Source organism: Podarcis cretensis, assembly GCF_951804945.1.
Source record: "Podarcis cretensis genome assembly, chromosome: 7".
NCBI lineage: Eukaryota > Metazoa > Chordata > Lepidosauria > Squamata > Lacertidae > Podarcis > Podarcis cretensis.
The window spans coordinates 83,314,899-83,327,953 of NC_137176.1; the positions used below are offsets into that span (position 1 = coordinate 83,314,899).

Sequence of the window (13,055 nt, forward strand, 5' to 3'; positions counted from 1 at the left end):
AAACATGAGCGAGAGACGGTCCTTGGTTCTCTTTATCGCTAACCATTATTTGTTTCAGTATTTATAAGCCGTCTTTCTAGACAAGCTAGGGACGCAGGTGGCGCTGTGGGTTAAACCACAGAGCCTAGGACTTGCCAATCAGAAGGCCGGCGGTTCGAATCCCCGTGACGGGGTGAGCTCCCGTTGCTCGGTCCTAGCTCCTGCCAACCTAGCAGTTCGAAACCACGTCAAAGTGCAAGTAGATAAATAGGTACCGCACTGGCGGGAAGGTAAACGGTGTTTGCGCGTGCTGCTCTGGTTTGCCAGAAGTGGCTTAGTCATGCTGGCCACATGACCCGGAAGCTGTACGCTGGCTCCCTTGGCCAATAAAGCGAGTTGAGTGCCGCAACCCCAGAGTCGGTCACGACTGGACCTAATGGTCAGGGGTCCCTTTACCTTTACCTTTTTCTAGACAAAGCATCCAGAGACTGGTGCCTCCTTAGATACTTTGAACCAAAGCTTCCACCAGCCATGACTGCATGTTGTTGTTGTTGTTGTTGTCATTTTAACCAAGCGAGGGTTGGACCTGAAATTCCTTCTCACGTTATGATGCATTATTTCCTTTCTCTTTGAATCACCGCCACAGTGTGAAGAGTGCCTGTGTTGGCAGCACAGCGTGTGCATGGGATTGTTGGAAGACAGCATTCCGGAGCAATACATCTGCTACGTTTGCAGGGACCCACCTGGTAGGAGCAAATTTTCAAGCTAAGCCCCAGCGTTTCCAAGCCCCTGTAGTAGCTCACACAACCGCCACTGCTCCCATTTCCCACACACTTAAGGCTGTGTTTCTATAGCCAGCATTTGTGGTGATATAGTCTAGGATCTGGCCTTGGCAGTCAGCAGAAATCCATGGTGCAGTTGTTGCTCAGACTTCAGGAGGTGCGCTACATGCCCCCCAAAAAACTGTCTGGGGAAAGGCAGCACGTCAGGATGAAATGTTCTAGCTCAGTTCTCCAACATGCTAGTTTTCCATCTACAGAGATACAGAGGGGAGATTTTTGTGATGTGGTCAGTAAATTCAAAGAAGCGTGACACTTTCTGCAGTTGTTTTCCTGGGTTTGTCTGCAGAGTTCTGTGGCCACTAACGTGTAGCCTTTCCTTGCCCTCCTGTCCCATCCTTGTGGAGGCCCAATGCTATATTCTACCCTTATAAGCATCTAAGACAGGGGAGGGGTGGGGAGTTTCTGTTCTCATCCTGAAGCAAAGTTCTTAACCTGAAGCACTATTTCTGGGTTAGCAAAGTCTGTAGCCTGAAGTGTATGTAACCTGAAGCATATGTAACCTGAGGGTACCACTGTATTTTGTGGTTTTATATTTTGATTTTATTCTGTGAACTGCCCTGAGATCTCCAGGTATAGGGCGGTATATAAATAATAATAATAATAATAATAATAATAATAATAATAATAATACAGTGGTACCTCGGGTTACATACGCTTCAGGTTACAGACTCCGCTAACCCAGAAATAGTACCTCGGGTTAAGAACTTTGCTTCAGTATGAGAACAGAAACCGCACAGCGGCGGTACAGCAGGTCCCATTAGCTAAAGTGGTCTTCAGGTTAAGAACAGTTTCAGGTTAAGAATGGACCTCTGGAACGAATTAAGTACATAACCAGAGGTACCACTGTAATAGTAGTAGTAGTAGTAATAATAATAATAATAATAATAATAATAATAATAATAATAATAATATAATGGCATGATGTGGCAGGTGGGTATGGCTTGGCCAAATGGCCTGTTGGGCCAAATGAACAGGTCTGACAGGCCAAATTAGGCCCTTGGGTCAGAGGCTCTCTACCCTTCCACCAGGGCAATGCTTCCTCTCTCTCACTCTATTTATGATTTATAATCCACTGTATACCCAAAGGCTGCAGGCAGATTAATTTTTTTTAAAGTACGCCCCAATGAAAGAGAATAAAACAAATACAATTAAATGAAAAAAAATTCAATCTGTGTGCCATTTTAATTCTTCCCCTGGTGTTCCAAATCCTGAAGATGCTCAGGGTCCAAATTTGGCAAATCACCACACCTCAAAACGACCACAAATGGGGCTTCATGGTGCAGACCCAGGAACATCCCAAAGTTGCAAAACCAGGTGATTGGGCAGGCAGGCAAATCTCTTCTGTGATAGGAACCTACCCAAGTTATAGTAAGAGCCCATAAGCCTTCCCGGCACCAATACTGACATGCATTTGAGGGCCCCTTCACACATTTCTTCTCCCGTTTACGAGTTTTAAACCTATATAGGCTTATGAATGTGTTTAGTTGGTCTGTTTATTAAACGGAGTGCATCGTTTCTCAGTGCCTGTAACTGCAGCTGTTGTGGCACTTGTGCAAATACACACCTGTGCATCCACCCTTTTGCATTATTCACCCTCCGATAGAAAACAAAAAGTTTCCACAGCGATAGCAAGAGAATAAGATCTGAATCCCTCGTTGTCTCTAGGTCAGAGATGGAGTGCCAAATATCTCTACGATAAAGATTGGTTGAATAACGGCCACATGTGTGGTCTGTCGTTTTTAAAAGAGAACTACTCTCATTTGAATGCCAAAAAGATTGTGTCGACGCACCACCTCCTGGCTGACGTGTATGGTGTTACGGAAATACTGCGCGGGCTGCAGCTGAAGATTGGAATACTAAAGTAAGCATGCATTCTGGTGTTGCATATTACTGATTAGGGATATGCTCTCTTTACCTTGGTAGAACAATAAGACACTTAAAAATTGGGGTTGCTGCGTGGCAGGGATAGAATGGTTTCCCTGGAGCAGGGGCCAGTTTTTGTTTTTGTTTATAAATTTTATTTTCAATGCAAAATTACAACAAAAATTACAAACACTGAATTCAAAATAAAACTATACAAACAAGAAAGAAAAACAGAAAAAAGAAAAGAAAAACATCTACAAATAAAACCATATTTTCATTCTAATCTAGTCATTACATACATATGCACATAATGACTTCCTTCCTTTGTTCTGAGACCTCAAAAATTTTACTCTTTCTAAATTGTTGTGTCTAATGTAGATTACTTCTACCTTTATACTTTTTACACCATTTTTCTTTTTCTTTAACCCTGTTAAGCATCATTAATTACATACCGATATGCTTACTCCAGAACAATGTTTTTTCATATACTCTTTAGCACATCCCCATTCTTTTAGTAATTTCTGGTCCGATTGTCCCCTTAAAAATGCTGTGAGTCTTGCCAGATTTATATATTCACAAAATTTAATTTGCCATTCTTTCATTGGAATTTTTCTCCCTTTCCAATTTTTTGCTATAAGCATCCTGGCGGCTGTCATTGCATAAAGGAATACTTTCCTTTGATTGTCAGGAATATCGTTTGTGATTATACCTAAAAGGAATGCCTCCGGTTTTTTACTGGGGCCAGTTTTGATGTGGAGGAGCTCAGCTCTCCAACCATAGTTTCCCCTGATGGTTTCGACCAGCTGTTATCGCCGTTAGGTATTTGTTTAAGAAGAACAAAGTGCCGAGCTCCGTGCAGTGCTTGTGCAATGCAATGGTCCTGCCACGAGAAATTACAATGTGTTCCAATTTCAGTGTCACATTGTTCAGCTGTACCGTCTCTGGGTGCTCAGGTGAGCATGCCTGGTCATTGCAGGACTTCGGTAATTTGTTTTGACAAGTTGCCCCCTGTGCCACATCGGACTGAGTTCCAGAAAGAGAAAAGGCCCCGCTTTGCATTCAGGCGTCGAACCAGACGTTTTCTGGTTCGCTGCCTCCATAAGTGGAGACAGAAGTGTTGACGTACAGAGATTTGAGCCAGTTCCCCCGCCGCCCCCACGTCAACTGACTTATGTGTATCATGAGACAAACTTGGTTCCACTTGATGGACTTGTGAACACTGCAGACTTCACATGTCGTGGAACTGCTTACCCAAATCTCTTTCTTAAAAAATGTCAACACAGATCCCCTCTTCAGGCTGCTTAAATCGACTTGGTTTCTCTACCGCTTTGACCCCTTAATTTTTCTTTTTTCTCTCCCCAGGAACAAGCACCATCCTGACCTCCATTTGTGGGCTTGCACAGGTGTGCGGAAGGATCCAGACCAAATAACTCTTGGAGTGGAAAGAAGGGTATTGGCTGTGCCAGATACCCTTAACCCCCCTGAAAGGACGTATCATGGTCAAAACCATAGAGAGCCCCCTAGTTTACCCCAGAAGATGGAGGAAACGTACATTACGAGCGAGCACAGTTACCAGAAACCTCAGAGTTACAGTCAGGACTGCAAAATGATGGCCGATCCTATAAGCTCAGACGACGACACCAGCAGTTTTGAAGACGATCAGGAGCTTCCCTTAGAGGATAAAAACTGTTTACAATATTCATCTAAAGAAGATGGTTTCAGCCATCAGGTAAAACTACCCATTTGTTTGTGCAACCTTCCAAGAATTACAGTGCAATCGTAACCATGACTATTCAGAAGTAACTCAATGGGAATGGGGGCTTACTCCCAGGTAAGTGGGGTTAGGCGTGAAGGCAGAAGCAACAAAGAATCCCATAGCACCTAAAGACTAAAAAAGTTATTGTTGCCTCTGATGGAAGTAGACCAGGCATAGGCAAACTCAGCCCTCCAGATGTTTTGGGACTACAACTCCCATCATCCCTAGCTAACAAGACCAGTGGTCAGGGATGGTGGGAATTGTAGTCCCAAAACATCTGGAGGGCCGTGTTTGCCTATGCCTGAAGTAGACTCTGGTCCAGGTATTTTCAACCTTTTCAGATACAGGGCATCCTTTTAACCCAAACATGCATTTGGGGACCCATTTCTTAACCTTTTCCTATATATTTGCGTGCCGGTAGTCCTCTTGTTGCAACCTGCCTTGGGTCAGGCCATGCCCCTCTAGTGCAGGGTTTCTCCAGCTGTTGTTGTACTACAACTCCCATCATCCCTAGCTAGGAGGACCAGTGGTCAGGGATGATGGGAATTGTAGTCCAAAAACAGACAGAGACCCAACCTGCATTAGTGTATCCTGACCCACCAGTTTGAAGACAAGTGTCCTAGTCCACAAAAACTTGTGCTGTGTTTATTTTGGTTACTTCCTAAGCGCTACATAACTCCTAACTTGTTTTTGCTGCGACAGGCTATCCTGGCTGCCCTTCTGTCAATTTTTATGAAGGCAAAATTAGCTTCAGATATCAGAGGAGAAAAGTCTAGTATCTTCAGCCCAGAGAAAAGAGGGTGTGGGCAAAGGAGCATGCTGACAGTTTTACAGTATTTAAAAGTTTCTTGGAAAGAGCAGCTGGAATGATGGGTCAGTGCTGTCCATCATTCCAGCATTGGACAGAAGGACAGAATTTGAGTTGGGAAGTTTTATGCTTGTTCATCACATGCTGAAGATGCCTTTCTTTACCTACCTTGGCCTTTGACACCTGAAATGCATAGTTTTAGGACCCACTCTGTTATTTTGATTGCATTTGCTTTTAAACTGATTTTAATTTTGCTTTTTAAGATTGCTGTAGCCCATCCCTGGGACCTTTTGGTGAGGGGCGGGTCAGAAGTTGAATTAACGATCACTGTAACAGTGATAACAATAGATAACGCTACAGAGATAAATTTTGGCTGGACACACCAGAAAGCATTTCCTTGTCTATAGAAGCAGTTCAAGCAAAAGGGGTCACAGCCACATCTCCCTACCGCTTGCTCCCTTTGTGTCCCTCCCCCACTGCAGGTTGCCTCCATGACTTAACACATAAAACTACATTATCCAGACCTGTTTCCTATTCACAATATGCCTCCCCACCCCCCATCCACTCGAGTAAGAGGAGTGAAACTCATTTCAAAATTTCTCTTCTGTTACTCGACAGTTACATTTCCAGCTTGGCATTTTAGGAACTCATGCTCAGTGTTTTGTTGTTTGTTTGTTTGTAGGCAGCAGCAGACATAATATCATGATTTTTTCTTTTTCTAAAAGATGTAGTTTCCACTTCCTTTCCTGCATTTTATTTCTCTTCCTGCTAAAACTTGCCCGGTTCACAGGCAGTTCCACAGTTGCTCGGTCTTCCATTTCAGCTGTTTGCAAATCCATAGCTGTTTTTCAGCTGATGCTCTCCCCATAGTCCATGTGTGCAAGGACTGCCTCCCAGGCTCCAGTTTCCTGCCCGTCTGCCCAGTTGAAGGAGTACTAATGATGGTGTTGTTGTTTAGTCGTGTCCGACTCTTCGTGACCCCATGGACCAGAGCACGCCAGGCACTCCTGTCTTCCACTGCCTCCCACAGTTTGCTCAGACTCATGTTTGTAGCTTCGAGAACACTGTCCAACCATCTCATCCTCTGTCGTCCGCTTCTCCTTGTGCCCTCAATCTTTCCCAACATCAGGATCTTTTCCAGGGAGTCTTCTCTTCTCATGAGATGGCCAAAGTATTGGAGTCTCAGCTTCAGGATCTGTCCTTCCAGTGAGCACTCAGGGCTAATTTCCTTAAGAATGGATAGGTTTGATCTTCTTGCAGTCCATGGGACTCTCAAGAGTCTCCTCCAGCACCATAATTCAAAAGCATCAATTTTTCGGTGATCAGCCTTCTTTATGGTCCAGCTCTCACTTCCATACATCACTACTGGGAAAACTGTAGCTTTAACTATACGGACCTTTGTTGGCAAGGTGATGTCTCTGCTTTTTAACATGCTGTCTAGGTTTGCCATCGCCTTTCTCCCAAGGAGCAGGCGTCTTTTAATTTTGTGACTGCTGTCACCATCTGCAGTGATCATGGAGCCCAAGAAAGTAAAATCTCTCACTGCCTCTATTTCTTCCCCTTCTATTTGCCAGGAGGTGATGGGCCCAGTGGCCATGATCTTCGTTTTTTTGATGTTGAGCTTCAGACCATATTTTGCGCTCTCCTCTTTCACCCTCATTAAAAGGTTCTTTAATTCCTCCTCACTTTCTGCCATCAAGGTTGTGTCATCTGCATATCTGAGGTTGTTGATATTTTTTCCGGCGATCTTAATTCCGGCTTGGGATTCATTCAGCCCAGCCTTTCGCATGATGAATTCTGCATATAAGTTAAATAAGCAGGGAGACAATATACAGCCTTGCCGTACTCCTTTCCCAATTTTGAACCAATCAGTTGTTCCATATGATGGTGTAATGTGTACTTAATCTATAACGCACCGTTGGGGTTAAAAGTCTATGCCTTTACTAGCGACCTTTGCATTTGTGGTCATCTGCTATAGAGCCCTGTTCTGTGTGTGCTTGGTAGGTTGAGAGCGAACAACAGCTGAACCTTGACGTTCTACCTAGCACTTTTAATTTTCATTGTACTTCACCTGGTGCCTTAAATCAACAAAACCTGAAACTTGTTTATCTTTTTCTGTAACTGATTAACAGTGCATGGAGAGCTGTGTTGGGTGCAATGATTTTTCTACACATATTACATGGCACAGATCATACTCTAGAATAAAATAGCTTACTAGGGAAATGCTGAAGTCGTCCTTTGGGGTGCCTCAGGGTCAATTTTTATGGTAGCCCAAATCTCAGTTGTACAGGTGTATGTATATATCTCAATTTTAATTCATGAGCTATGCTGCAATCTGCTCTGATTGTATATTTTATCCTTATGAACGCTGTTTTTATTGTGTTATGCGAGCTGGTCTTTGACCATAATAAATTATCTACACATATTACAGTTATGTACCAGATGCACATAGGAGCACATGAACTGTACAGGAAATACTAATAATTATTATTTTTGTACCCCACCCATCTGAATGGGTTGTCCTAGCCCTTCTGGGCAGCTTCCAAGAGATACAAGAACACAATAAAACATCAAGTATTGAAAACTTCCCTAAACAGAGCTGCCTTCAGATGTCTTCTGAAAGTTGTATAGCTGTTCAACTCCTTGACATCTGACTAGAGGGCATTCCACAGGGAGGGCGCCACTGCCGAGAAGGCCCTCTGCCTGGTTCCCTGTAACCTCACTTCTCGCAGTGAGGGAACCACCAGAAGACCCTCAGCACTGGACCTCAGTGTCTGGGCTGAACGATAGGGGTGGAGACGATCTTTCAGGTATACTGGGCTGAGGCCGTTTAGGGCTTTAAAGGTCAGCACCAACATTTTGAATTTATAGTACCACACAAACTCCCTTTGAAATTTGCAAAACTTAAATGTTATTTGCTAGCCTCCTCCCCTTTCTTTCTTTCTTTCTTCTCTCACCAAAATGTCCATCTCTGACAAACAAACACTGGAAGTCTGTGCAGATTCCCCATTGCCTTGTGAAATTGTTATCATAGATAGCTGGGCCGTTCCTTACAAATATGAGGTCTAGAAGTATGCCGCAATAATGATGATGATGATGATGATAAGAAGAAGAAGAAGAAGAAGAAGAAGAAGAAGAAGAAGAAGAAGCTAGCCAGAGCTAACTCTTTAAGGTCCTGTTGATTTCACTGGGAAAATTCAAGCATGTGCTTAAGTCTCACCAAAATTTTGAAATCAGAGGTGCCCATAATCCATTTGCTGGATTGTGTCTTACATTTTTACTACCAGCATATTTTGCTGGAGAACTTCAAGTGCATATTAACGAGGATATGATTTACAATGTGTAGTGCTGCTTTACAGCCATTATTATAAGTTGTATTAACCTATACGGTAGTTGTATAGTCCTCAACAAATCACCTCCAATGCTCTCTTGCTATGCTGTATCATTTAAGAGGAGCGGTTTTGTTTAATCTCACTCTTCAGCTACTGGGAAGCATCTTCAATCAGGCTGTATCTGTGGGCAGGTGTGGTGTAGAGACAGCCTTAAATTGTGACTACGCATTTTGCTAATTCCACTCTCTCTCTCTCTCTCCCCACCACCCAATCTTTGTTTTGTGGATATCAAACAGAGGCATTTGGCTGAAGGGAACACTGTGTTTGTATTTAATGAAAAAAGAGGAGCCGAAGAACATGTGGACTCCCATCTTCAGTGGCAGCTAAACCTCCTCACCCATATAGAGAACGTACAGAACGAAGTTGCTAGCAGAATGGACCTTATCGAAAAGGAAGTGGATGGTAACTATCTTAAAGCAATAAGCGCATATATTGAAATTTGGAACCTGCCCCATCCCAAAGTTTCTGGAATGGTAACATGTTTAGAAACTGGTGCGTAATGTGCAATGCAAGGTTCACAATCATCACTTTTTGAGCAAGCCTCTAATTATTATTATTATTATTATTATTATTATTATTATTATTATTATTATTTATACCCCTCCCATCTGACTGGGCTTCCCCAGCCACTCTGGGCGGCTCCCAACAGAGTAATAATAATAATTATTATAAGGCAACAGAACATCAAACATTAAAACTTTCCCTAAACAGGGCTGCCTTTGGATGTCTTCTAAAAGTCAGATAGTTGTTTATTTCCTTGACATCTGATGGAAGGGTGTTCCACAGGGCGGGCGCCACTACCAAGAAGGCCCTCTGCCTGGTTCCCTGTTCCCTGTAGCTTCACTTCTTGCAGTGAGGGAACTGCCAGAAGGCCCTTGGAGCTGGACCTCAGCGTCCGGGCTGAGCGATGGGATGTATTCAGTTTGGTTGACAGCTCTAGGAATCATGGAATTCTAGAACTGTAGAGTTGGAAGGGACTCTGAGGATCATCTAGTCCAACCCACTCCAATGCAGGAATATGCAGCTGTCCCTTACAGGAATCGAACCTGCAACCTTGGCATTATCAACACCATGCTCTAACCAACCGAGAATAGCTGAATGCCCTGTGTTTGTCCATTTGCGATCTGTTCAGATTAAATGACACAATACAGTTAGTTGAAATCAGAAGTGGGTGCTTCCTATCTCCCCACAGCTGTCCCAGAGCGGAAAAGGGATCAGGATTGTTCTCAGAATGCTGAGAAGCTTGGGGGCTTCCCGGTTTAGTGCGACTCCAGAACCAAGCCTAAATATTGCTGCGTCTTGCTATCCCTAACTGCGCTCGTATCTCTTTTTGTCTGTGCAGTTTTAGAAAGCTGGCTTGACTTCACCGGGGAATTGGAGCCGCCGGACCCCCTTGCACGGCTGCCTCAGCTCAAGCGCCGGATCAAGCAGCTCATATCTGACATGGGGAAAGTTCAGCAAATAGCAACCTTTTGTTCCGTATGACAAAGCGGAAGCTGAAAGGAATACGCAGATAGGCTCTTGACAATGGATTTCTTGCGCTTCTTCGCGAGACTGACGAAGGGGTGAAATACAAAAATAAAAAGACGCTTGAACACTATTCCTTTGTTCTGTGCTGGATGTCCCGTTATCCCGAAGGTCTTGAGAAAAGGGGAAAGAGGAGGAAAGCATCAAGGAAGGGGCAAACGATATGGCCTGCCAGGATGTTCCCACAGGCCATGTCGGGAAAATCTTCAGACTGGTGTTTCCTTAAGGGGGAAAAAAATTAAGAAGCTGTGTTGGAGAAGGAATGAAAGCGCAATGTTTTCTTTCAGTGTGATAGTAGAGAAAGATTTGCACCCCATGGTATGTTGAAGGATAGGTAAAATGGAGCCAATGCCTGTTTTTCCTGGTGCAACAAATATTACCCAGGAAAATGAAAAATACTAGCTTCCCTTTTTTAAAAAGAAAAAAAGAGAGACTGTTTTCTGTGGTGGCTTCTTCACGAATATTATTTTTTAAAACTAAACCTTCCTTGCGGGGATCTTGCGCTCCTTGTTAGAAACAGGTATGGGGAGGGTAATTGTCAGAAGTGCCAAATAAAGTTTTCGAAAACCACTGAAATGGGAGGATGAGAGTCGTCTGCCGTGTGTTGCTCCCTTTTCCTCTTCCCATGCTCCCCTAGCAGAGTCCTCCATAATGCCAGCCAGCAAACCATCCAATATTCTATTTAAATCATATTTGCGTTTAGCTGCAACAGTATTCAGGGCTACAGTGCATTTTTTAAAGAACTTTTTTTGTCCTGGACGACTGCTTAGCATTAGCTCTCTGAACTACTGTTGCTCCTCAGCTGGATTGAGGAATGACCAGAACATTCAGAATGCCAGCAGATGGGCTGTGAAATCGGGTCGTTTCCCGTGTTAACATGTTTTTAGATTTTGGGCAGCATCCAAGCAATGCGTCCCGCCAGTGCAAGAATTTCCATTTGTTGCAGCAAGACTTGCACCTGTCTCCTCTCCCCTGCATCGTCCCCAAATCTGCTCTGAAGGGTTGGGAATCCCTAGAACAGATTTAGAGGGGTGTGGTGAGAAGTGGGGGAGGCCTGTAGAAATCCTCACGCCAATGGGACCATGACTTGGTGCTGTTTTTGCAGACAACCCTTTGGGAGTCGGGAACAGCACAGAATGAAATTGCAACATCTGTACAGGTGTCTCCTGATGGGATTCACTTGTGTTGCATGCCAAGGAGCTTGGAATGGGTCGGCCTGTTCCCGTTGTCATTTTTCCCAAATCTTTCCCACGCTTATTTGTAACCCTGGAGCAGGGGTCGGCAACCTAAGGCCCGTGGGGGTCATTTAACCGCCGCTCGCTCAGTTGGCTCCCATGCGCCGCACTAAACCAGCGCAGAGCAGAGCGGGGACCGCCTTCCTCGATGCTATCTGGCTTCCCATTGGCTGCAGGAAGCTCCTGCAGCCAATGGGAAGCTGCACGTGCCTCCTGTGCACCGGAAGGATGCCGGAAATAATATTTGCGCGTGCATGCGCACTCCAGCCCACTGCGGCATCTGTGGGACTGTGAACCAGCCCATGCCACAAAAACTTAGCCAACCCCTGCCCTGGAGTGACTTGCAGGATCACCCCCTATGAATCAAAATCTGAGTGTTGGTAGCTGCCCTTGTAGAGCTGATATGGCGAAAAACCTATTACTTGTACTGAGCGCCTCTAATGGAGAACAACTTCACTATCTGTTAGGGACACTTAATTATGAGTTTGCGAAGCATTGTGAAACCAAAGTCAACCTAGTTGCTGTGCGGTTTTTGTTTTTGTTTTTATTGTTTCTGCACCGAGTCCAGAGCCTTCACTTCACTTCTGTTCATCTGCAATTTTGCTGCACCCTCTGCTACAATACACCTTTTATTATGTGTATATGTCTCTCTGTGTGTTGGTGTGATACACACATACAGGCGCTCATATACATAATACAACCTAGAGACATATTTATATTGACAAGTCTAGTTTTATTACAATAGACTAAGACCTTGGTGACAAAATATTTAAAACGTTGCCTTTTAACACGCAGCTTCTAAAAGAGAGAGAGAGATGAAGAAAATGAAAATAATGTATGTACAGGTTTTGAAATTTGTAAAAAAGAAAGAAGAGAAAATGAAATGCAAAATTTTAAAATATTGACTGTTCAGAAGAGGTTGTGTAACTAACGGCAGCACGATACTTGAACTCTTTACGCCTCCCTTGCAATTTCAGTGCTGGTGATATGTATAAAAGCATACGAGAACTGTATGACAGGCCATAAACTTGAAGTTCCCCCGGGATAAGAGTACAAGCCACTGTACATTTTTTTTTTTAAAAAAAAATGTATTTAAATTTGCAGATACACTGTTCTATATGTAAGGTACTGTATGTAAAGCTGTTTATTAAACTATTCTGCATACTCTGCATCCTTTCACTTTTCACGGCCTGCTTAACATTTTATTTTCAATTTACAGATCATCCGATTTGCCAAAGCCTTTCAGGAGGCTGAGAAATGTGCAGTTCATGTGACAATTGCAATTTGCAGTATGGAATTGCCTTATGATGAGTCAGGCTATTGCTCTGTCTAGCCCAGTCATTTGACCTGCTTGATGGCAGATGGTGTAGTAGGCTGGCAGTACTCAGCTGACCATGAGCCATGTTGCCGCATACTAGGAAGGGGTAGGACAAGGTCATTGTGGTGCAAACACATCAGATTGGCTCCACCAGTGTACTTCTCAGTTGCCTTGAAGCCATGGAGTGACCTCCTTGGATTTCCAGAGACCATTTAAAACCCCTACACCAAGAGTCTTTTGGCCACCGAGTCTTGATGCCCGCTCTTGCTTCTGCTACATCTTAAGTATATCTCACATTTTGGATAAGCTTTAAAATGTGTTCATGAAGCAATGCT

At 43.8% G+C, this 13,055-nt stretch overlaps 1 protein-coding gene across 3 annotated transcripts in view; it reads left to right on the top strand.

Annotated features, from left to right (window-relative positions):
- PHF20L1 (PHD finger protein 20 like 1) overlaps window positions 1–12,573 on the top strand; it is a 60,256-nt gene extending 47,683 nt beyond the window's left edge. For all 3 annotated transcript variants that reach the window (XM_079984216.1, XM_079984213.1, XM_079984214.1), the window contains 5 exons: window positions 626–725; window positions 2,487–2,682; window positions 4,047–4,413; window positions 8,877–9,042; window positions 9,983–12,573. In XM_079984216.1, coding sequence (XP_079840342.1) covers window positions 626–725; window positions 2,487–2,682; window positions 4,047–4,413; window positions 8,877–9,042; window positions 9,983–10,125 — 972 coding nt within the window. In that variant the 3' untranslated portion in view covers window positions 10,126–12,573. The remainder of the gene's footprint in view (window positions 1–625; window positions 726–2,486; window positions 2,683–4,046; window positions 4,414–8,876; window positions 9,043–9,982) is intronic.
- Window positions 12,574–13,055: the final 482 nt, after the last annotated feature.